The sequence below is a fragment of the Pteropus alecto genome, unplaced genomic scaffold (assembly GCF_000325575.1).
Source record: "Pteropus alecto unplaced genomic scaffold, ASM32557v1 scaffold8, whole genome shotgun sequence".
Classification (NCBI taxonomy): domain Eukaryota; kingdom Metazoa; phylum Chordata; class Mammalia; order Chiroptera; family Pteropodidae; genus Pteropus; species Pteropus alecto.
In genome coordinates, this window is record NW_006494609.1 from 7,548,330 (window position 1) to 7,572,397 (window position 24,068).

General features: G+C 34.4%; 1 protein-coding gene across 10 annotated transcripts in view; it reads right to left on the bottom strand.

Moving 5' to 3' along the window:
* Nucleotides 1–24,068, bottom strand: part of CEP128 (centrosomal protein 128) — a 331,255-nt gene that overhangs the window by 169,588 nt on the left and 137,599 nt on the right. For all 10 annotated transcript variants that reach the window (XM_025042159.1, XM_025042162.1, XM_025042160.1 and 7 more), the window contains 2 exons: nucleotides 22,868–22,927; nucleotides 15,912–16,104 (listed from right to left, as the gene is read on the bottom strand). In XM_025042159.1, the coding sequence (XP_024897927.1) occupies nucleotides 15,912–16,104; nucleotides 22,868–22,927 (253 nt within the window). The remainder of the gene's footprint in view (nucleotides 1–15,911; nucleotides 16,105–22,867; nucleotides 22,928–24,068) is intronic.

The following is a 24,068-nucleotide window of genomic DNA, read 5'->3' on the forward strand; positions in this document are numbered from 1 at the left end:
AATGCAGCATCTGATCAAAAAGAGCACAGGCATAGATGAGGGTCAATGAATATAGGGTTTGGCACCAGCCAGCCTGTCCCTTGCCCACATTTTTAGTTGTTTTCTGAGTGTTAGCTCATTTCTCTGCTATCACTGTTTTCTCTTGACATAGACTAAGATATTTGACAGAGAAGGTTTATAACCGTTTAATATCATGTCCAAAGCAAAAAAAAAGAGCTTTTCCCTCCTATTTTGAGTTTAAAATTTTCAGTCAAGGAGGGACTCAGAATGGCCTAGACTGAATCGCATCTCTTGAAACAATCCCTGTGTTGAGGGGAGTGAGCTACCAGGTCAGTGCAGGCCTGGTTAAAAAGCCGTGGGTCAGGATATAGCGTCCTTTAGAACACAGAGGGAGATATGGGGCTAAGAATTCAATAGATCAAACAGATAAGTGAGAAAATTAAATTAGGGAAAAAAAGTTTAGCATAGAATTATGGCAATCCAGTTACCAAAAGACAATTATTTACTTCTAACAAATATTAACTGTGCACCCACCACAGAAAGGGTATCACATTTGGTCACTGGCCTTGTGGAGTTTACAGTCTTGTGGGAAGGACAGATGATATATAAATACATGATCAAATATCCAAATAAAATTACAGCGCTATGTGCTCTACAGTAAATTAAAAGGCTGCAATAATAGAAATAAGGGAAGGGACCTAACTCAGACTGGGTGATGGAGCAAGGTCTCTCTGAGAAAACATCATTTAAGCTGAGATCTAAAACATGGGGAGGTCAAAGCATGTGTGTCTGAGAGTGGAGAAGTCTGGGGGTATGAAGTGAAGTTCAAACAATAGGTGTGAAAAGCTAAGAGGCAGAAATGAGCTTGGTATGTAAGAGGAACAAAAATAAGACCAACGTAAAAGATGTCTAGAAATTAATGCTTATGTTGAAAGGGAAAATGGATAAAGTTGGAGAGAAGGCAGGAGTCAAATAGGAGGGATGATGTAAATCACGGTAATGAACTTGGAATTTTTTTTTTTAATGAAGTGCAAGGTAGGGTTAAGGTAGGGTAGTAAGACCATATAATTAATGTTACAAAAAAATTACTCTGGGTTGCTGAGTGGTAAATGACAGCGAGGGGCTGCAGTTTAATGTAAATAAGCTGACATAGAGTCTTTTCCTGCAACCTGATCAGGCTACATTTTACAAGGGACTCTTTCCTACATTATCCAGGGATCCAAAGCCTTCTCATTTAACCTTCATGAGTTTCCATTTCCTTGTTAATAAATCAGGAATAAAAATATCTACCTCGAAGAAAAGATTAACTGAGAAATTATATAATGTCTCTAATACAGAGGTTGGCACGTGATAAGCATTCAGAAAACATTAGGTCCCTTTTCATTTATTTCCCGTGTAGCTAATAAAAACTCTTTTGAATTCATTAGAAGACAATAAATTTTGAAAAATTAAAAGCTAAAGACAAACAACTTTGTCTAGGCAGTCAAAGCCTAACACTCCATAGTCTGAATGGAAAATAATTTTGGCCTGAATAAAATATTTACTAAGCTCTAAACTCTAAACCAAAAATAATATAACCTCTGTACTCCAAAGAATGAACTCTGTATTTAATAACCATCTGAATTATTCACTGCAATCTATACAACACAGAGAAAACTCTAGGTACAGAAGGTAAATAAATCTACTCAATTGAAATATCCTTCCTTCTGATTTGCTAAAGCTATCTTATCTACTACCCAGCTACATAAATAACTGTAATTCTCTACCATTTGTTTTTACACAGATGTATAGAAAACTAGAAAATTCAAAGACTCTAACCTAAGCAAATCATTTCTACACATCTTTAATTTCTCTTCTTATATTGTGGTATGGTGGCTGCAGTCTTTATTGTAAGGAGCCCTAAATCATTTTTTAGATATAAAGAAAACAATTTTTTCACAAATAGAATAGTAGAGTATATGAGCTTCTATTTACATCTATTATCTGGGACTTTCTCAAAGGTTCTCAACAATCCTGGCAATCCTACTACAGATGAAGATCTCATTAAATGAATGATGAGACAAAACAATGGCCAATACAAAAGGTGTTCTATGGCTGTGCTGTCCGATACATTAGCCACGAGTCCCACATGTGGCTACCAAGCATGTGAAATGAGACTGGCTGGATGCAAGACGTGCTATATGGGGTAGAATACATACTGAATTTCAAAAGCTTGATATGAAAAAACAATGTAAAATACATTGTAATTTTTCATATTAAAAACATGTTGAAAATGACCATGTTTAGGATATAATGGGTTATATAAAATACATTATTAAAATTAATGTTACATTTTCACTTTACCTTTCTTAATGTTGCCATATGATAATTTTAAATTACATATGTAGCTCACATTTGTGTCTCTTTTTTTTTTGGATAGTGCTACTCTATGATGGCATCAATTCTGTATAAATTATTTATAGTTATAGGAATCAGGATATAAATAAATGAATAGATAAACAAGTAAATAAAGTTCATGATATAGCTCTGCTTAAATAATTTCACAATATTACTTAGTAATTGTTTGGGGGAAATGCTGTTTAAATAATCAGTTCGATGTTAAAGTTAGTATTACATTTCATCTTATGAATAAATATGTATTAAATGCTTATGGATCACACACAGTGATAGGTCATTAAACCCGATATACCTAAGACAAGGTCTGTGCTCTCACATGGTTCATAGTTTTATGGGATGATATATACAAGAAAACAAGTAAGTGCAATAAAATTTTTTATGCTTCGAGAAAGACATCAAATGGTTCTCTCAAAGAAATGTGCGTGGGCATTTTTCTTGTTTCAGAAAATAGATAGTGCGACTGGTAATTAATATTTAGAGGCCTGGATAACCAAAAGTCCTTCAACGTGTGGCAGCATCCTACACCACAAAGAACTGTCCAGTTCAAAATATTCATGGTGTCCCTACTGAGAAACATGCAAGGTCATGTCCCAGTGTGGTCAAGACCACCACTGCAGAATACAACATAGACATAGTAATTATTTTCTGATGCTGATTCCTGAATAGTGGGGTGACTCCAGTCTAAGGGAGTAATCAACATAAGATGGTACACAAAACCATCTCTGTTCTTTGGTGTATAAATGCATATACACACATAAACATATCACACACTTATCTACATGGTGTGTGTGTCAATTCTGCCATTCTCAGTGTAGGAGAAAAATAAGTTTTTTGAAGCATTTAAATAGAATTTCCATATATAAGCAAATAACTTCATTAGAAAAAAATTTCCATTTGCAAATACTTTTTTTTACTGAGCAAGAATACAAATCTTGGCATTCTTACCTGATTCCTAATTGACAAGTAAGGAAAGAGAGGGGAGGAGGGGAGAGAACCTTCTGTCACTTGTCAATAGAGAGGTAACTCTTTATTCCTTTTAGCCGTTAGAAAAACTACTGCCAATCTAGAATGGTATGGTGAGCAAAAGATAGTCACTAACTTAATACAAAATGTCAGACTCTTTAAAAAAAAAATGAGTCAAACTACCATAAATAAAAATTAGGGCATTCATTATTTGATCACAATAACTTTTAAGTATATATGAAATCCATAAAAATGTCATATTTCAATGTGAAAACTCATCTCTCCCACCAAAATCAAAGAAAGATCCATTGAAGAACTTACATTCTAGAATCTTATTCAGGCTTGAGGCAACAGAAATGTTTTAATCCATGCTTACATCTAAGGTAGCAAAGCTATTTGCCTCAAAAATAAGGGTGTAGTACTCTTTCAAAATGCCTTACTACATAATTATCTCTCTAAGAAGTAAAAAACTTTGAACCATAAATTATGGAGGGAAATCTAGCATAATGGGGGAATAGTGTCCAAAAACTGATACCCTTTTTGCATTAAAATATTCAGGGCTAATTGTGATTTTAGCACTTGTTTTTATCCTTGCTTTGTTCATTGGCCAAACTTAAACACTTCTCATCTCCTTCAATGAAAAGTGGCTCAATTATGTTCCTGGAAGCATGAGCAGGGTTCCTCAAAGCCTAATTTTAAGGTCTTAATTGGCTGAGGCAATGAGAGACCATACAAAGCCCACTTCACAGAGAAGGGCAAGATTGCCAGGTCACTTGAGAACAGATGAAGAGCTAACTGAAAGCTATTGCTGAAATCTTACAGTTCTGGGAAGTTTCACCAAACAGTAACTTAAACAGAGTGGAACACAATCATCCATCATACCACAGAACCCAGAGGGGTGGGAGTTAGCTTGTAGAAATAGAATAATAAAACGGAAACAGTCATCTTTACTTAACAATTGAATATCATAACAAGTCAGGCAAGCATTACGGAGACTGAGTACTGTGACTGGTTAGGTGATGTGTTGATATCAAATATTTGGTTATATTGTCTCATAACCTCAGGAACCATATACTTATGATTCGAGAGGGTTACTACTTACTACCACTTCTGTTCATTTGATATTACGAGACCTGTAGCTGACTATTACCTTTGCAAAGTTGAAATAGTCATTCATCCATCCACCCATTTAACCACTCAACATTTTTTGTTTGTTATGCAATAAAAGACATTAAAGAATATGAATAAAATTATCTTGGCCCTCGAGTAGTTATTATTTAACTAGTAATAATTAATAATTCATCAATATACACATACTATAAAAACATCCAATTTGAAAGAATTTTAAGTAAATTCATTCCTTTGTCATTAATTGTAACCACTGATGATAGGTCTCCAAAAATAAGAGAACAATTTTCACTTGTGAAATTCAAGACTCCATGGAAAAAGCAAAGTTAAAGGTCCAAATTAACCTATAAAAAAACTTTTAAATTACTTTATGTTCATATTAAGATTGAAGATACATAATAAAAAAATACATAAAATAATACTTTATACTTTTGGGTTGATAATAGTGAAGACTTGGTAATGATTCCCATATATCATCAGAAACTTCTTCTGAATGAAACTTCATAAGATGCTTATAAATTTGTTTTACTTTGGTGTTACAAAAAAATTCAAGGCTTATTTTTTTTAGGATAGTTCCCCATACATTTAATACTTACTGATTATTTACTCTAGACTACCTACCCTGGTTATTTGCTCCTTTGTCATTCACTTATTACTTATTCAACAACTATTGAATACCTACTACCTGTTTCTGCAAAAAACAAAAAAAATCAAGGTGCTTTTTGTCATTAAGTTCTACCTCCACCTGCCCTTATTACAAGTCAAAGGTGTTTCATTTATTTGTTTGATTTTATTCTCTATCAACCATTGGAATTAAATTCTTAAGTTCAGATATAGTCTATCTCATTCTTATTTTCCCAAGGCTGTTTACTGGAGAAAATTTACTCTTCCTTATTTCTAGCATCTATTCCAGAACACAAGTCCCCTCTTTTTCGAATTATCTCCAACAGGAATGACTGACAATTAATGAAAATTAAATACATGAGCACAAGAAGTTCTTTAATTTCAAGAATTATAATATGCTACAATTTGGTACGAAAAAGTTCATGTTGATCAAAGGATACTGTAATTCACAATCAAAATTAAAGTCTAAGAAAAAAATCTCCTTTTGGAGAAAATATGCAACATTAAAAAAACAAAAAATCTTAAATGGCATCATCCCAATTAATTAACTTACATGGAATAATCAGACATTGGTTATTTTGAAGCTACATTTGCAGATCTTTAGAAATTATGAGACAAATGAGATCTAAAAAAGCTATCGTTCCCCCAAAATAAATCTTCACTAATAAATGCTCTAATGATTCACTTATTCTCCTCCTCACCTGGAATAAGAAAAGGGAAGTAGTAGTATTAGGGAATATACATAAAAATAAGTAAGAACCCTGTAAGATCCTTTTTGTAGTCAATTGGCACATCTATCTTTTCTGTTTCCAATCTCTAAATCCCCCAAACCATAGGTGCTTCCTTTATTCTCTTGTAGCTTAGAAACCTACACACACCTCCTCTCTCCTGTTACCATGACAGCTATGATGCATCTGATTTAGCCAAAGCAACAGGTACTAATGACATCTGACTAGTAAGGAAGCTTCTTAAGTAACAAAAATCATAAAGAAAAAGTTCTCTTTATGAGTGCTACCGTAATCTACAATTTATAGTTCCTCAGGACATTTATAGCATTTCATAGTCACAGAAAACAGAGAAATGATCCCTTCAGAGGCTGCTTTTTTGGGGGCACGAAATCTACATGAAAAAAAGAACTCTAGAATGAACCAGAGCCATCCCATCAACAACTTTTCCCTTTTGTAAAATATATACCCGTATTAATCCTTTTCACAGCTTTACATGTGAACTTTTCTGTAAATCCTTATCTGAATTAGATTTACTAATGCTTTCACTAAAAGTAAAAGGATGTCTCTTTGATATTTGGAAACCCAATGAAACAACACATGTTCCAAAGACACTACTAGGTAGTCACTGAAAATAAGTCAATTTTAGCTTTCTTATAGTTTGCCTGAGCAAGACAAGTACTTTCATTAGCACAAGCAGAACTGAAGGAGAAAAAGTAAACCACACAGCCAAATGTGCATTATACAGCCATAGATCTCCCTTAATATTTCTGCCCACGTAATAATAAGAATAAATGGGTATTTCAAAGAGAAGGAGTTTTTCGAAAGTAAGTATAGTTAACGACTATGTACCAATTTCTTACAAAATGAATTTTCGGGTGGAGATGCTGAAAGGTGAATAACATATTTGAGAACTAGAAATTTACAGGAAGGACACATTTCGAGGTACTCCTAGAGGAAAATTGAACTAAAGAAAGACTGCAAGAAAAATTGCAAATGAAAAATAAAACAGAGTTGTGAAAGTAATTGGATGCTTAGTCACCTGGACATGCTTATGGAGGCATGGAGATTGAAAGGCCACCACAGTATCCCTGTGAAAGAGTTCAGACTGGTTTACATGGAGGCACGCATCCAAGGAAACACTTAAGTCCTGTCTAATGCTGACCTTACGCCAAGACTTACGCAAAAATAATGTTACAATTTGACCTGGGTGGGGGATTGTGAAAAAGTTAAGTACTAGAGTACATTAGTTTAAGATGAAATAAAGATCAATTTACACTAAAGTTTTAAAAATTCAACAAATAGAAAAGCTTTTCCTGCAGAGGCTACAGGAGGAGGGGCAGGTTTTCATCCAGGTTCATTCCAGATGTTAGAGGCAGCTATATAAAAGCAGAGAGAGCAAACCCTAGAGCAACCCTCTGCCAGAAAGTGCATTTTAAGTGTTTGCTTCACAGATTCCAAAGGAGTATGTTTCTAAGGGAACTGTGTGTAAAGCATTAGTATTGAATTCAAACCCAAAAAGCAAAAAATATCCCGAATTCTTCTTAACTCTTATTCTTAATGTATTTACATCAAAGTGTCTTTCTTCTCTCTTAACATTTGATTAGATTATATCTCTGCCTGGGTTAGGAGGGCAAAAAAAAAGTGATAATTTTTAGATTTAAGTAGAAAATTAGTATAAACATACATGTGGATATCGATACTGCAGAACAGTATAAATGCAGTAGGCCAGAGTTGCATTTATTTAGATTTCTGACCGGAATGTATCCACATATTAACTAGTTATATTCCTCCTCTTTTAACAGCTTATTTTTTCAGAACAATTACGTGAAGAATGTTTGCTTGGAAATGGGGTATTTCATTGAAATTGCATTTACCTAATTTCTCCTCCTTTAATGAACACCACTATGATAAACATATTTAGTGAACTACATTATGAGAATCAGTGTGTTTAGAGAGTACATCTGAAGACGTATTATATAAACAGCAGGCATTTTTCTCTTCCCCGTACTGTCCTAAATAACATTTTAACCTCACTATGAACAAAGATACAAATACAAAAAAGAATCCGTTGGAGGTCTCACTGACATGTAGGAACAAGAGAATGCGTTACTTAGGTCCACACCTCTGTGGTGTGTTCACATTAAACAGCTGTAGCCACAAAGTGTCCAGGAAGCAAGCCCAGTACCTTATTTAAATGAGAGTTCACAATTTCAGCCCTAGAAATAATTAACTTCTATAATTGTTTATAGTCATTAGCATTTCACTGCAACTAAATCATACTACAAAGATGCCTCCCCTTCAGAAGATCTTGGAAGGAAGGACTCCTTCCCGTAGACATTGTAGACATTGTAGTTTCTAGTAACCTCATAACTTCAAAGTATTCTTACATCTTAGCTAAATCCTTCCAGCTGTTTACTTCTCTTTTCTCCAGATGAAAGCGCTTCTTTGAAAGGTATGTTGAGTCACTTTCTAAAGTCAGAGAAGAAGATAGAGATGTTGACCCAAGGGAGACAGCTATAGCAGTGCCAGACTTAGCTGAGGCTCTAGGGGGAGATATGACTATGTTAAGGGGGGAAAAAGGAAGAAATGGTGGATTGCAGATTGGATATTCACCTGTCCTGACCCCAGTGAACTCTGAGAGCTTTGAAGGGAGCTAAATTTCTCATGACCACAAAAGTCTAAGTTAGTAAGAATAGTTCTTGAAAATAGTTGTGCCATGGGGTTTATGCAGATGCATATGAAAACTAACTGGTTGTCCTGAAAACTACAGTATCCTTTAATCACTATGAATTTTAAAAACACTACAGAAAGGTGTGGCCTTGGGTGACTGATTAGGTCGGACATATTGCTTCCGTGGTGGAGGCACATATGAGAAAAGATTTGACCTTATTTTTCTGTTTATGGGAGAGAGAGTTTGTATATAATGTTACAGTTCATTTCATTAACTGGGCCTGAGGCTTGCAGTTCCCATGAGCTATTCAAGAAATTATACACTATCACATACTAAAATAATGTGAAAGAAATTTTTAGAAATATTAAAGCTATCACGAGAGTTTATATCTAAACAGCTAAACTGACCATTTTTCCTGAATAAGCATTTCTAGTGTTTCAGTTGTCATGGAAGCCAAGAAGACTTTGAGATTTTGACAGAGCAATTTTCTTTCTAACATTTTTCTAACAAAAACTTGGTCTCCTTACAACTTCGGGGGATAGATCCTAATAAAATAAGGAAGGGCAGATTGTTTCCAGTTTGCAAGGTCCACTGGAGCTGACTGAGTCACGCTGGTTCATTTTGATATGTGATATGGTGGCAGGACACGAACTTGAGTTTCGCAAAGTCCTCTCCCATCTCCAATTCACTGTCCAAACTTATGAGAAACAACCAACCCCAACTTGCCTCCCAGACTCAGCTGCCTGACTATACAATGAGATTAATAAACTCACGTGGCTGTTTTGAGGATTAAATGAGATATTACACATTAAAACCTGAATATTAATTAGCAAGCTCTCGAGAAACGTTAGCTTCCTTCATTCTCCTAAGGCCACCTCAATGACAACGAGGGTGCACAGTTGAACATAAAGGTCTAACATAACTTGTAGGGGACTGTGGTGAGGAATCTTTTCAAAATGTGACATCATTAAGAAATGAATTTTAAATACTACAGTAAAAGGTCAATGGTCTCAATAGGAAATAAAGCAAATCTGTACTCTCTCATGGTTGCTACGATAATCAACTGTTTCAAATGGTTAAATGATTCATCTAATCTAGAAAGGAGAATGTGGGTATCAACGTCTTTCCAAATACTATTATGAAGAATTTTAAGAACTTTACTCTGGAAAGATAAATAGGAAAGGGATTCTCTTATTGCAAGTATCCTAGTTTTGAAAGATAGAGGGAAAACAGCTTAGCTAATAAAGAACATCACCAGGATAGTTTGGTGAAGTAATTCTGAATTATTGTCTAAAATGTCGTATTTGTTCCTGGGTCTTTAAGAAGCAGGAAAAAAAATCAATATTAATGTTTGTTTTCTTTTTGATTGGTAGAGCAGACCTAAGTGTCTAGTATAGATATGATATGGGGGTAAGGCTTCTGATAAAGACAGCATAACAAAGAGGAAAGAGAGACAGGAGGCTAAATCTGTGCTATCCATCCATCCATCCATCCACCCACCCAACCCACCCACTGTCCACATACCCAAATATCCAATAAGTATGTTTATTTCTTGTTTAAGTAAAAAAATATGGTGCTAAATGCAATGGGAAAATAATGGTCTATAAAATAAGAGCTTAAAACTTAATATCAAAAGATATATATATCCAGATACCCAGAAGAAAAGGCAATAAATGGCAAATGTCCTATAATTATATCCTAAAGTTTTAATAGTAATTCAGTGGTAAAGAAAAAATGTCTACTAGCAAGGATGATAACAAGGGTACAGTTTTCACATAAAGAGAGGGGGGAAATGGTGGGGCTCCTGTAAGAGTTTGAACTTTATTTGTTCAGTAGTGAGAAAGTCACTGAAGGTTTCCGAGCTGAGAAGTCATGGGCTCAAAGCTGTGCTTAACGAAGATTTCACGTGGCAGAGCTGATGAGAACAGCAGTTGTGTACGTGTGCACACGTCTGTGTTTTCTCTAAGGAAACGCTGTGGGGTGGAAGTCAACTGTAGGATGTGTTGCAAGTAATTCATTATAAAAAATAAAAAACCGAAGTTTAGAATGATTTACTTTCTTGTATTAATCTGAGAATACTCAAGGTTATTTCTAAAAGATGTCACCCTTGCCAAATACTTTGTTAAATAACAGAGAAATGGATGGAGGATAGCTGAGGCCTAAGGAACAGTGTGAACTTGAACATTACCAACTGGAATGTGCCTGCTTGGGAAAGGCATCTGTCTTGGGGCCTCTGGCCGATTCATAGGTGAAGACCAGTTAAGCAGAAGGTAGAGGTTAAGATCTTCAAAAAAGAAACTTCAGCAACCCTTGAAGATGTGATATAATAAAAAGCTAAATAAGACAGAGGTAGTCTAAATGGAGACGGAGGAGTAGACGTGAGAAACAGCCAAGGAAAACTATAGACACCAGTTGCAGGGGACAAAATGGGAAAAAGTAATATTTCCTTCAAATTATAAGTTAAGGGTAGTTTTTAAATGCTCTCATAATAGATGAATGGGTGAGTAGCAGAAAAACTAAATCAATAAATAAATAATGTACACAAAAAACATAAACAATGCAACTCCATGTCTAGCCTATACGCTAAGAAAAATACTTACAGTCTGTGAGTCCCTTGCTCGTTTCTGTCCTACAAATAAATTCTAAGAAAGAACTCTCTGTTCAGCCATCCACCACCTGCAGAAGTGGTACAGAGATTCAGAGGAAGAGAAAGGAAAAACAGAAAAGTCAGCTAAAATGAGTTTCTCAGAACACTAAGAACAGTGAAACCGTAGGAAAAAAATCCTTTAAAAGTTGATACCACGATTGGTAGAGAGAGACAAATCAGATACATTAGAAAGAACCTTTTGAAATGTAGAGTGTTTTTTAGAGTCAAAGCCTTGAACAGAACAATAATTTTAGGAGACTGAACCAAAAAAAAAAAAAAAAAACCTGCCTCATATCTTTATTAGTAGTAAAAATACTTATCCTCAGAGCCATCTATAAGGCCAGCATAATGGAGAATAGATCAGATTCATCACTAAGCTGGCCCTATACCTTGGATATCTGCATGTGACAAATATCATCTTGTGGAAGCAACTTGCAAGAAATATAGTCAGGAGAAATGTTCTACAGTATAGATTAAAACTCAAAAGAGTTCTACTAAAACAGGCGTCTCAAAGTCTTACATAGCAAATTCAGTAGCTACCTCCCATTCTTCCCAACCTTTTCTCCAAATAGGTACTGAACATATACGAGGTAAAAATCAATTAAACCCAATCACAGATGTTGAGGAGCTAATAGTCAAAATAAGAAAACCACTATGCAAAATATCGTGATGTGAAAATGCCAAAAATAGTAGTGTATTCAAAGTGTTAAAAAGGTATTGGAAGAAAAAGTACCTAATTCTTGCCTGTGTTTTTTCCAAAATTCACTGATCCACTTTTATTTTTGACCTCATCTACCGTCCTCTTTCCTGCTATACCAATTAACCTTTCTTCCACTTGTTCAACCTCTCGTATTCCTGGATCCTTCTACTCAACATTTACAGCCATGTTAAGCTTGTCTATGATGAGTAGCTAGAAGAAAATACTCTAAAAGTTATATTCACATTAATTCTATTATAAATAAACTATTTTAGCCATACGCAGTTTTGACATACTTTGCTTACATTTTTGATATTCAGGTATTGAAAATTTTTTTCACATGTTATTCTAGAGAGCTAACTCAAATCGTAGTATAAAATGGGAGCTAGAATTACTACTGACAATGTTATAGTGTTCCCAAATGAATCAGAGAGCTCTTAGAGAATATTGTTATGAAATGAATAAAAATATAAATGGTTTCAATACTTCCACTGTAAAATGTAATACATAACTGAAATATTAGGAAAAAACAAATATTTTTTTACCTAATCCTCACGTGTCATAAACAAAATGTAAATCACCCCGATTAAATTACTTAACCAACTTCTGCCAAGTATTTGCTGATTTGTCTTTTGGTTTTGCAGAGTTCATTTTGGTTAGGCAGAATTCATTGTGATTTTTTCCCACTAAACATTAACATATGACTCCCCTGTTATCTGTGCAGCTGTCATTCATTCACTCTTTCAGTCATTTATTCGACAAATATTTGACATATCTACTATGTGCCAGGTTCCTTCTACGCATGGGGAGATATAGCACTGAACAAAAAAATCAGTACCTTCATGGAACTTCCATTCTAATGGATGCATTCAACTAAACACACTTCTCAGCTGTGTGTCATTCCGAACCTCACTGAGGCAAGAAATAACCTCTTTCTGAACCAAGATCGTCCTCTGAAAACTGCCACACTCAGTCATTGCTAGGATAAGACTTAAAACTGCTGAACTAAAGAAAAAAATGAATTGTATACTTGAAACCTATATAATTTTATTCACCAATTTATTAACCTATATAACTTAATTACCCAATAAATTTAATTTAAAAATAAAATAAAAAGTAGGGCTTAATGCATCCTTTCTCTACTGCCTACCTGCTGGTGAAGGCACAGATGCTAACCAAAACAACCAACCTGAGCAGTTAGTCCTTTGCTGCAAAAACAGTATTTTCTGACGTAGCTGGAGGACCGTTTCCCTCCGTCCACATCCTATTGTTATTTCCCTTTCATTCAGAAAAGGCAAATCAATAACAGAGACCTTGACAATGGCTTATTTCATCCTTACATGCACATTCCCAACATGTGATATATCACAGGGAGGGACAGATTCAAGAAGCCTGACTCTAAAGTCCACGCTGCTCAGAATTACTGTCTTCCCACATATTGTATTGGTCAGAGTATCAAGTTAGTAGGAAATTGGTGAAAATCCCACCCAATCCAGCAAAGCCAAATGTGTCTAACACCTACTCCAAAATGGAAACTGGGTAAGAAAATCAAATTTTAGCCTTATGGAAAAGGAATTTCAGAGGCCATGTCAATTTCTAATTACTCCAGAAAGAAAAATTATGTCTACTATACAGTCGCAGCCACAACCATGGAATAACTGGAAAGCAAGAAGGGTCCCGTGTTTAAATGAGTCCACAATTTCAGTTTAAGGAAAAATAAGTTAAGAAAACCGCCTGCTATATTTGTTCATAATCATTAGCATTTTATACAGTCAGAATGCAACTATATCGTACGATACAGATGTCCCTCTTTCCGATGATCTTTGAAAAAGAAATCATTCCAACTTCCACATAAATTTTAAATGTTAGTAAATCTCATAGTTTCAAAATATTCTTATAGAGAAACACTGGCACATACAGGAGCAGTAGGTTATCAGAATATTCAGAAGGCAGGCAGCAGTTGGTTTATTAAGAAATTATTAAAAATAACTATCCAAGTTAAAAAAAAAATATCATACCTAAATCCTACCAGCTGCAGTTTACATCTCTCTTGTCTTCATTGTTAATCATAATAATGAAGAATTTCTCAGTCAATCACTAGTAAATTTCTCAGAGGTTCATAACATTAACTCTTTAATAGATTTTTTTTTTCTCCTTTTGGAACACGCCAGCACAAATCCACAGGCCCAGAATAGCCCAGGAAGCATAAGACAACTCATATCTACAAATCTGGCAGGACTCACTGACAGAATCTCCTTGTACACGTGTCTCAGTTAACCTGGCATGCATCGGTTAATATGACCTTAAATTAAACTGAAAATATTTGCACAGAGGATGGCATGTTTCTTTTATAAATACGTTAACCTGGCTTACCTGACATGTAAGTTTCTAATATAATGAAGGGAATCAAATATAAATTTCAACAACAACAGACTTTGATACTTCAGAAATACTTAAATTTAATCGTCAGTTTTGCTGCCCTTCACCTCTTTTAGGAATACTACTATAAACAAATGCTAAAAAATAAAAAATAAAAAATAAAATAATAATAATAAATGACAGGTTCAGCGTTTGATCCAGTGGGAAATCCTTTTCGTAGTAAAACAGATAGGGTGTGGTAAGTTTTGTCTAATAATACTGATGTATGCAAGAAGAGATTGGGGTGCAGGTAAGTCTTGGAGAGGATCTCTCTTCCTTCTCGCCATCTCGTGAAAATCATGCTGCATTTTTCAAGATCTAAATCAATCACAAGCCCCCTAAAAACCTCCGACTAGGGCCCTCAACAGAAGTAATCAAGACGCCCCTTCTCACTAGGAACATGTTGCTTATATTTCTAGTAACATATTTATTTCATCCTACTTCTTAATAAACATGTTTATCAGTCTCTATAACATAACAACAGATTAAATGCAGAAGCAAAAATGAAAATGCAGCTGTCTTTGTTTAAGACAGCATAGAGATTTGTAAAAGTGCAAAACAATGTCATTCTTCAGTATTTTTGTCTTGGAAAAGAGTCAAATTTCATTAACTTTATGATAATTTTCATATTAAAGGACATTTTTATTTCTTAGTTTTAATTTTTAATATGGTTAAGTACTGATACACTTAAGTCACAATAAAATATTTGAGAACTCAAAGAGCTTTTAAGAATATAAAATAGTCCTGATACCGAAAAATTGAGAATCACTATAGTACAGTAATAAACAATTTTTAAGTGGTACTAGGGAGAGGATAATCCTGATAACTAAAATAAAAAACACAACTTTTATTTTAAAAAGAATTACCATATGTTAATGTTTAGTTTTTCTTAGTGGGACACTATATTAAGCCTCTTTCTGGACCTTAAATTAATAAAGTTCACCAATAAAGAAAGGGCTGAGGCCAACACAAGTCACGCACAGGATTCCTGTACGTAATTGCTGTTTTTCTCCTTCCCATCATGATGCATCTCTAGTATAACCAAACAAAAAAGCAAGTCTCTTGTCTAACTTAAAGTATTGCCTACAAAGTAAACATATTAAACCTTGTCTCCTGCTCTTTCCTTATTCTATTGTTTTCATCATTGTGCATATAACATTGTAATACACAATTTACCTATTTATTATGTTTATTTTCTGTCACTCAACTCAATATAATATAATGTAAACAAGAGTAGGATTTTTTTTCTGATTTATTCACTAAGATATCTTCAGACCCTATACCTAAGACAAAACAGAAACAAAATAAATATTTGTTAAATGAACTCATGGATATTTTAGTGAAATAAAATCGATTCTGGCATTTTACCAGAGGAGAACAAACGTGTCTCGCCAAAGTAACACTTTCGAATGGCCAGCAGACACGAGCGCTATACGCACAGGACGAACACGGTGGCTGAAGGAAAACTCTCAGGACGGATCAGTTTTCCCTCTGGACCCAGAAATGAAGGAAAGATAAGGAAAGGAGAAGGATGTGGAAATAATCTGAACTGGAGGCAAGAGAAGTAGGTTTTTTTTCCAATCCTAGGGTTCCGGGAATACAAACAAAGAAAAGTAAGAGTAAGAGCAGCTAACCCACCTCTCTTCTCCCGATGTATTTCTTCCAGAAGCTGCTCTTGCCTTTCTATCTGTTCAAAGAGGCACTGGAGCTCGGATTCCTTGTTTTCAGTCATATTCCTGAGCTGTTGTCTGCACATCATTAGCTGGTGCCGCAGACTTTTTTCTCTGTTTTCTCTGTCTTTCAGTTCCTCACAGAGCCATTGAAGTTTAGTCTAAAAAAAAAAATGACATTTATATCTAATTTTAAAAAAAGAAAAAAATGTAGAAAACGGTAGCATTTCAAAACATTAGGAAAAAATAACATCGTGATAATCGGAACAAATATTGACAATAACTAACAAATTTAAGCAAAATAAAAAAATACACAGTGATTTACTTCAGTTGAAAGTTGGTACAGAAATTAACCATGATTTTCTTGGATTTTTATAAAATATTTTGTATTCTCTATCCTCTTTGGAAAGGCAGTACTAGAGAAAAGTTTGGCCTAATCCATAATATAATCAGTCTCCTTATTTGGTACATAAGGCAGTTTAATACAGCATTTGAAAATTAAAACCACCAAGAATAGGACTAGATACTTGTTGTAAAAGGGGATTTTATTTTAGAGATTAAAAAAAAGAAGAAAAAGTTCCTAGCTTTGCTCCCTAAAAATGCATAATCCCGGGATATAGCTAATCAAGTAGAAAGAGATTCTCTAGGTTGAGGGAAATAAAGTCAGCATTTGCCCACTTTGAAGAAACTAGAAAATTTAATTGAAGTAACCCTTTTTTAATGGACTCTAATCTCACCATCCTTAATATTTAATCTGTTCTCATCCAGTGATCGAACTAGAAATTTATAAAATAACTTCACATTTATCTTTTCTCAATGCTTTTCTACTTACTCTATCCCAATCTTTGCCTTGTTAACTACCATTGCTAAGAAATGGTAATGGAGAAATAAGAAATCTGTTTTGTCATAGCAATAATTCTATTACTTCTGGTAAAAACATAACAAAATAACCAAAAAAAAAAAAACCCAAAAACATGAAACAGCATTAATTGAATTTGATATGTGTTATGGACTGTGATATGTGTTATGGACTGAATTGTGCCCCCCCTCCCCAAATTCATATGGTGAAGCCTCATTGTGACTGTATTTGGAGAGAGGGCTCTCATCGAGGTAATTAAGGTTAAATGAGGTCATAAGGGTGATGCCTTACACCAATAGAGCTGGTGTCCTTATAAGAAAAGGAAGAGACACAAGGACTTATAAGCAAGCTTGCACCACCCCAGCTCTCTCCCTGATTTCAAATTCTCCAGCTTCTCCATTCCATCCCACTCCTGAAAGGAAGGTGGCATTCTATAAGCCAGGAAGAGGACTCACCAGAAACCAACCCTGGCAGTTCTAGCCTTTAGAACTGTGAGAAAATAAATGTCTGTTGTGTAAGCCACCCAGTCTGTGGCGGTTTGTTACAGTAGCATGAGCAGACTAATACAATATGACCTATGACTTTAGTTTATTCCTATGAAGCTTTTACTCTATTGCCACACCAAATTTAAAAATAGGTTCTAATTAGACACTTTTTATGAACTGAATATGTATGCAGAATATATTATTAAACCTACAAAACGAAATAGAACTTATGGAAATTTAATCAACCAAGAATCAATTATGAGAATCAGTGTTTGTTAAAGAAACACCCAGCATCTTTATTATGTATCTTGGAGTAACAGCTTGCAACACAGTATAGGAATAACTTTGACAATTCCAAATAATAATTAGCTGACAAGGCTATTAATCACGGTGCAAACACCATTCTATTAACTACTCACAAGAGTATCTTACAGATTCTATAATAGGCTCATTTACTTAACTACATCAACAAGTATTGCTAAATAAACCTAAATAGAGAAAGAATTTCTAAATAAGGCAGTTTTTTACCTCCAGAGTTGACAGCTTGCAATTAAGTGGAAATATTCATCATTATCTAGTAAGACGATCAAAATGATCTTTCAAATCTAGAAGAATCTCCTCTACTGAGATTTAGTATAATAATAAACTAAAATCATTAAGGAATGACTCAAAGCCAAAAACCATGGAAAACAGAATATTTGAATAAAAAGACTATAGCTGATAGTTAGCAATAATATTATGAACCATAATTTTGCTGCTTTTTAATTACTAAGCTTCCTTTGCCAAAACTCTAAAAAGAATTTTGAGAGGAAATGTTTATATAAGAACGAAGTATAAAAAAAGATGATGGCAATTTTTTAGAATGTGTTAGGTCGCCAAATCAAGAATTAAACTAAAACTGCAAAATTCAAATCTAAGTCAACCTCAAAATATAATTCTTTCAGTAAGTAATACTTTCTCCACTTTTCTACTTAGTTATGAATAGGGTCAAGAAGAAAGCAAACATATCTCCATAGTAAAATTACATATTTAAAAAATAACAAAATACTTTTCTCCAACTGAACTGAAGGTATTCCGTGTACACCATCTACAATATACTTTAACAAATAAATCAAGACACCTGAGTATTTGCATTGCATTTTGATATCTACAGCAGCAGGATAAAATACTAGATGATTATTCACATCCTTTAACAAAAATCAAATACACTGGGTCTAATACTTCTCATACAATGACTGTTTTAAAAATTCTATCTCACTAAAAAGACAATGTAAAGTTTATATTCAAGTGCAGGTTACATAATCAATGGAAAGAAACAACAGCACAGAGTTCAGAGACCCAAGCTCTAAACTCTTCTTAATAACTAATTAGCTTTATGTTCTCAGGTAAAACTCAAAACTCCCACGGCCTCTTTCTCATCTACAAAATGAGGAAGTCAAACTATCTGATCTCTAAAGTTGCTTCAGTTATATTACAAAAGCAGTAGGGAGAAGCAAATGCTTGTCGACACTTAAAACATGTTATATTCTAAAAAGCAGGACTCTGGGATGATAGCAAACAGGATAATGTAGGAAAAATCCCAAATAATTTGGAAGTATATTTCTTATCTATATAACCATAAAGTTTACAGTTCCGATAAAATAAAACCAATATTTGAGAATTAATACATTCACTGAAGTCTAATCTGCTTACTTTTTATTCTTTGGTGATATTGAAGCTGAAGAAGTAATATGAATAGGAAAATGAAGCAAGGCTAATATGACTACTCTTTTTTAAAAAAATTTATTTAGCATCTAGCCAAGCACTGTGGTCAAGTGCTATAAATGTAGTGAGGAACAGGAAAGACAAAGGCCTTTCTTCATAAAGTTTACAGACTAAAGAAAGAGAAGAATAAATGGGAATTTCAATAGTAGGATAAAGGCCAAAAAGGAAAAGATCCCTACAGCCAAAAAAGCACCTAAATTCATCTTTGTGCATCTTAAGGGAATAATTAGTACCAGACTCCCAGAATGAAATGTGTTTTACAAATACAGAGCACTCAGGATCCTGTCTTATGCTGCAGAGCAGTGGACACAAGCTTTTTTTTTTTTTTTTTTTTTAATTCACTATCATAAAAACAATAACTTAAGACCTGGGATCAACAGTGATGCTCACCAGTATTCTCTCCATCCTAAGGGTGCTGACCTGCTCTAGATTTTAGTGTTTGTCCCTATTTTCTCACTGTGAATGTCTTTGGTACTTCTCATTCCTTTCCAAGATTTGAACTTATACTCTGATCTGTAGTTTTTTTCCTGCTTCTGTTTTGGGCCTTCCTATTCAAATGGAAATTTCTGGATATCAATTCCTGTGGTGGAAACTTTTTTAACACTTCTGCTTGCTTGCCTATCTAGAACCTTGTACACTTGTCTATTCAGATACCAACCTTAACTGGGGTCTTCTGATTTGAACACTCTGGCCATCTCCTCCTCTGTCACCCTGTCACATACGATTAAACATCACTTGCATATTGTCACCAAAATACTACTCCAGTCTGTCTTCCTCTGAATCTCTACAATTTCCTTAATTCAGACTCTCATCTTACCTCACCCAGATCTGGTTCTCATTCAAAGACCTCTTAAATGGTCCCCCTGCGTTTGGTCTTCCCACCTCTAATCCACCTTTAATATCACTATCCAAGTGATGCCTCATATAAGTAAATGTGAGTGTATCACTCTCCGGTTCAAAACTCCTTTGTGATTCCCCATTAGATGAAGAGCTGAATTCAAACATTTAAAACGGCAGGCAATGCTCCCCTTGATAGACTAATCTCTACCTCTGTCTGGAGCTTCATCCCTGCCATTCTGTTTTACACTTGTATATTGTAGTGTTGCCAAACTACTTGGGCTTTCTTTACATTGATCATGCTATTTCTCTTCTGTGCCATTCCTATAATTATTTACTCTGCACGCATGCTCTTTCCTCTTTACCTGGCTAGCTTCAAGATTCATCTGAGGATCATCCTCCAAGGCGGCTTCTGTATACTTCTATCACAGTTCTTACATGTAATAGTGAAATTATCTACATAAGCGTCAGCTTTTCTAGAGAAAATATGTTCCTCAATGGGAAGGATCATGTCAATTCATTTTTATGTCTACAGCATACAACATAACATCTGGGACACAGTAGTTTCTCAATAACCTCTGTTAAACTGAATAAAATTTGGTCTCTGCATGCCTTGTCAAGATTCATGACAAAAACAAATCCCGAATCCCTGGGAACTTCTTGCCTGGCATTCCTTAACAACCACCTCAACACTCTTCTTCCCCATAATGTGTTATTATTCTTATATTTCATTAATTATTTTATCTGTGAGCCTGGCCCAACTCTTTAGTTAGATTTCATGTTTATGCCACCACTGCCAACAAAGCAACAGTGACACACAATCCCCATCCAACCCTATGTTCTTTTAGGATTAACAATGACAGAAGAAATTCATTTGGCAGATTTATGAAAACAATTACCAAATGCCCTCAGAGGTCCTTCTAATACTACAAGATGTCAGCATGGACTAGCTGAATAGCAATTCTACTTTCCATATCGTTTTTGTCCTCTGATTTCAGATCTTATCTTCAATACTTATAGAGCTGTCCAGTCATAGTTTGCGGGAATTACAGTAGTATATAGCCCATCAATAACCTAAGCCATTTTTCCAGTAAATAGATTCAATCCTTCCTTAGTCAGTTGGTCAGCATGGTATTACTTATCATGACCTTTTTACTCTGTAGAGTTAACAGTTGTCTCATGCAGCATTAAAACTCATCTGATCAGAAGTTCAATCCCATTAAATGATAAGGGAAAACTGCTCGCTAGCTCCCAAATTAAAGAGCTATGATTAAGAGTCATCTCTGGCTCTCATAATTTAACTGAACAACAGCAGTGAAAGCTTTCTGTTTAGAAATGATAAAGGTTTTAACTTGAAAGAAAATTCCAAGTACATTGCTCTTGTCAAAAGTGTGGAGTTGGTGAAAAGAAAAAAGAGAAATGCTTTAGGAATGCACATAGAAGTCTCTAGCCAAAAAAATTCTGGGACAACAAAAACTGTATATTCTAAATTTCCTATGTAGGTGGCATAAATGCAAATTTGTATTTGGTTCTATCAAAAATAATTAGAAATGCACAGGATCACTATACTTCAAGTAGGATAGAAAATTTTACAAGGTTGGCTACGTTTCAATGTTCAATCATAATTCTGTCAGTTTCTTATTAAGAATTTTTTGGGGGGGGGCTTCATTAATGCATATCTAACCTTCAAAGGTGAACCTTGTCTTTCTACCACCTCCTACCTGCACCTCACACACCAATCTCAGGGCATTATCTGTGTTTATTCACATATTCTCACCTTCTTGCCATCGTTAAACCTATAACTGGTCAACTGGAGAACATCCACATATTTTTTGTATGACTAAGTTTAAATATTGCATTTTTGCAGAAGCCTTTGTAACATGCAGGCAGCATAATACCCTCCCAACACAAACGTCATAGTTGGCTCTTCCTTCTTCTGTGTTCCTTTGTCAATGTTTACATAACAGTATAACACACCTTAAAGATTTTCAAAATTTGTTTATATCTCCATTTCCCGTATTAACTTCCATCGCTTGCTAACACTTATAACCCCATGTCTGTACACAAAAAAGGTACACAATCAATAAATCTTGGCTTAAAGAACAAAGACTTTAGATGGCAATACACATAATGGTAAGAACGTTAATTATGAGTCTGGCATAGCATGTAATCCATTTTATATGGCACTGGTAAAGTCAGAGACCTTCTCTGAAACCTCACTTTACTCATATTTTTAAATAATGACACTGTACAAACTTAAAGGTTCTTTCTTGCAATAAAATCCTAAGTTGGACAACAGTTGGCCAGGTTTATAATATAGTTGGTGTTCTTACAGAATTTAAATGGGATGAAAGATTTTCCATTTTAGTATGTTAAATAAATTTGAAAAAAAAACTAGTCTAAAAAGGAATGCAAGTGCTTAAGTATTAATACTTGAACAAAAAGATCTATATCTTATGTGGTCATAACTTTCTACATATTTTAATTTCTATGAATTTCTATATACCTTAATATCTATATTTTTGAATTTCCAGTTCATCTGATATATGAAGATAGCTGATAATTATCCCAGTGTAGAAGAATCTTTTTGATAAATTAGCAGATTGTTCACTTTTACTTATATGTACTTACTTTCCATTAAATTCAAGTCATAATGTCAAAGAACCATGAAGCAGGAAAGTTATCTTCAGAACATAAAAAAAGGAGAAGAATTTGTCCCTCTGACAATCTAGTTTTAATATTTCATGCTTTATCTTCCTTTATTCTTTCATTCCACCCCTATATATTTAAGCTAATTTTTAAACATTAAACTACAGAAACGTGAAGATTTCTTAAATGTATTACAATGATATCTTTCCCAGCAATGAAATACTACAGATTCATATGCTCGGTTATGTGACAAAATATATTGCTAGCCCAAATAGGATATCTTGATGGTCATAAATATTATGATAACTTCAGGATTCAAAGATTAATTACCTTGCTTTCTGCTAACCAGCGATGTGGGTCATAATTAATATCAGGAACAGATGAAAAAACCTACAAAAAAGAGGAATAGTCTATTAAAAGCAGATTTTTCCCTGAATTGAATTTACATAAATGAAATTTTTCACCATAACATCCAAAAGTTTAGTGCCTAAACTTAAGGATTTAAATAGAAAAAAGTTCATACTAAGTACTCAACCAATTCTAAACCACCATTTAACATGTCTATTTATGTAAACATGTATATATTACATATGTTTTGACAGTAAATATTTAGCTCAAATACAGAGACGTGAATCAGCTTTCAAGGGCTATCATTGCTAGAATCTCTAGAGGCTGATTCCACAGAGTTCTGCATGGCAAGCAGCCTCAATTAAACCAGTTTACTTCATTTTTTATGTTTTTTTTTCCCTCGGTCTTGCTCCATGTAATATATTTCACAGTGGGTTAGATGTAATAACATGGAAACTTAATTCTTTGTCTCATTTATTCTTCTTTAATTTTATACCATGAAGGCCATTTTGTCTCATTAATGGTTGTGTAGAACTGACAAAAACTAATCAGCATGACTTCACGTAAACATTGCTTTATATTTCATGATGGTAACAAAATCCTACAATAAATAGGTTGTCTGTACCAGCTGCCTTGATTTCCTTCACACCAACTCATTTATAAAATCATTGCCATCTGGTTCTGTATTACGACTCATAAAACTGTACTCAAAGGTTGTCAATGATTTTACGATTGTAAATACAAATTTTTCTCAATTCTTATTTTTGTTGAAACTTGTGCTACTTTGTGCTACATTTTTGCAGGACATGTTCTGCTTAAAAATATCCCATCCCTCTGCAAGAGAAGTCTGTTCCTATTCTCAAATACTTCCATATTTACTGATGTGTGTGCACGTCACTCCCTTACAAAATATCATTGGGTAATGCATTCAGACATATGATAAATGCATAATGAGTGCCGACCACATGCCATATACGAGAGTGTCATATTCTTATACCCAACTCTTCCCTCATCTACTTTTCTCACTCTCTAAATCTCACCCAACTCTCATGCCTTCCCTGCCTTTTCATTGAAATTTTCCCCAACCACTCTAGTTCATAGGGAAATTTTCTGATCCAAGGCCTAATATCTTTAAGCTCTACAAATGAGTGAATACTCAGACCAAGTGTTATGGAAAAGGCTC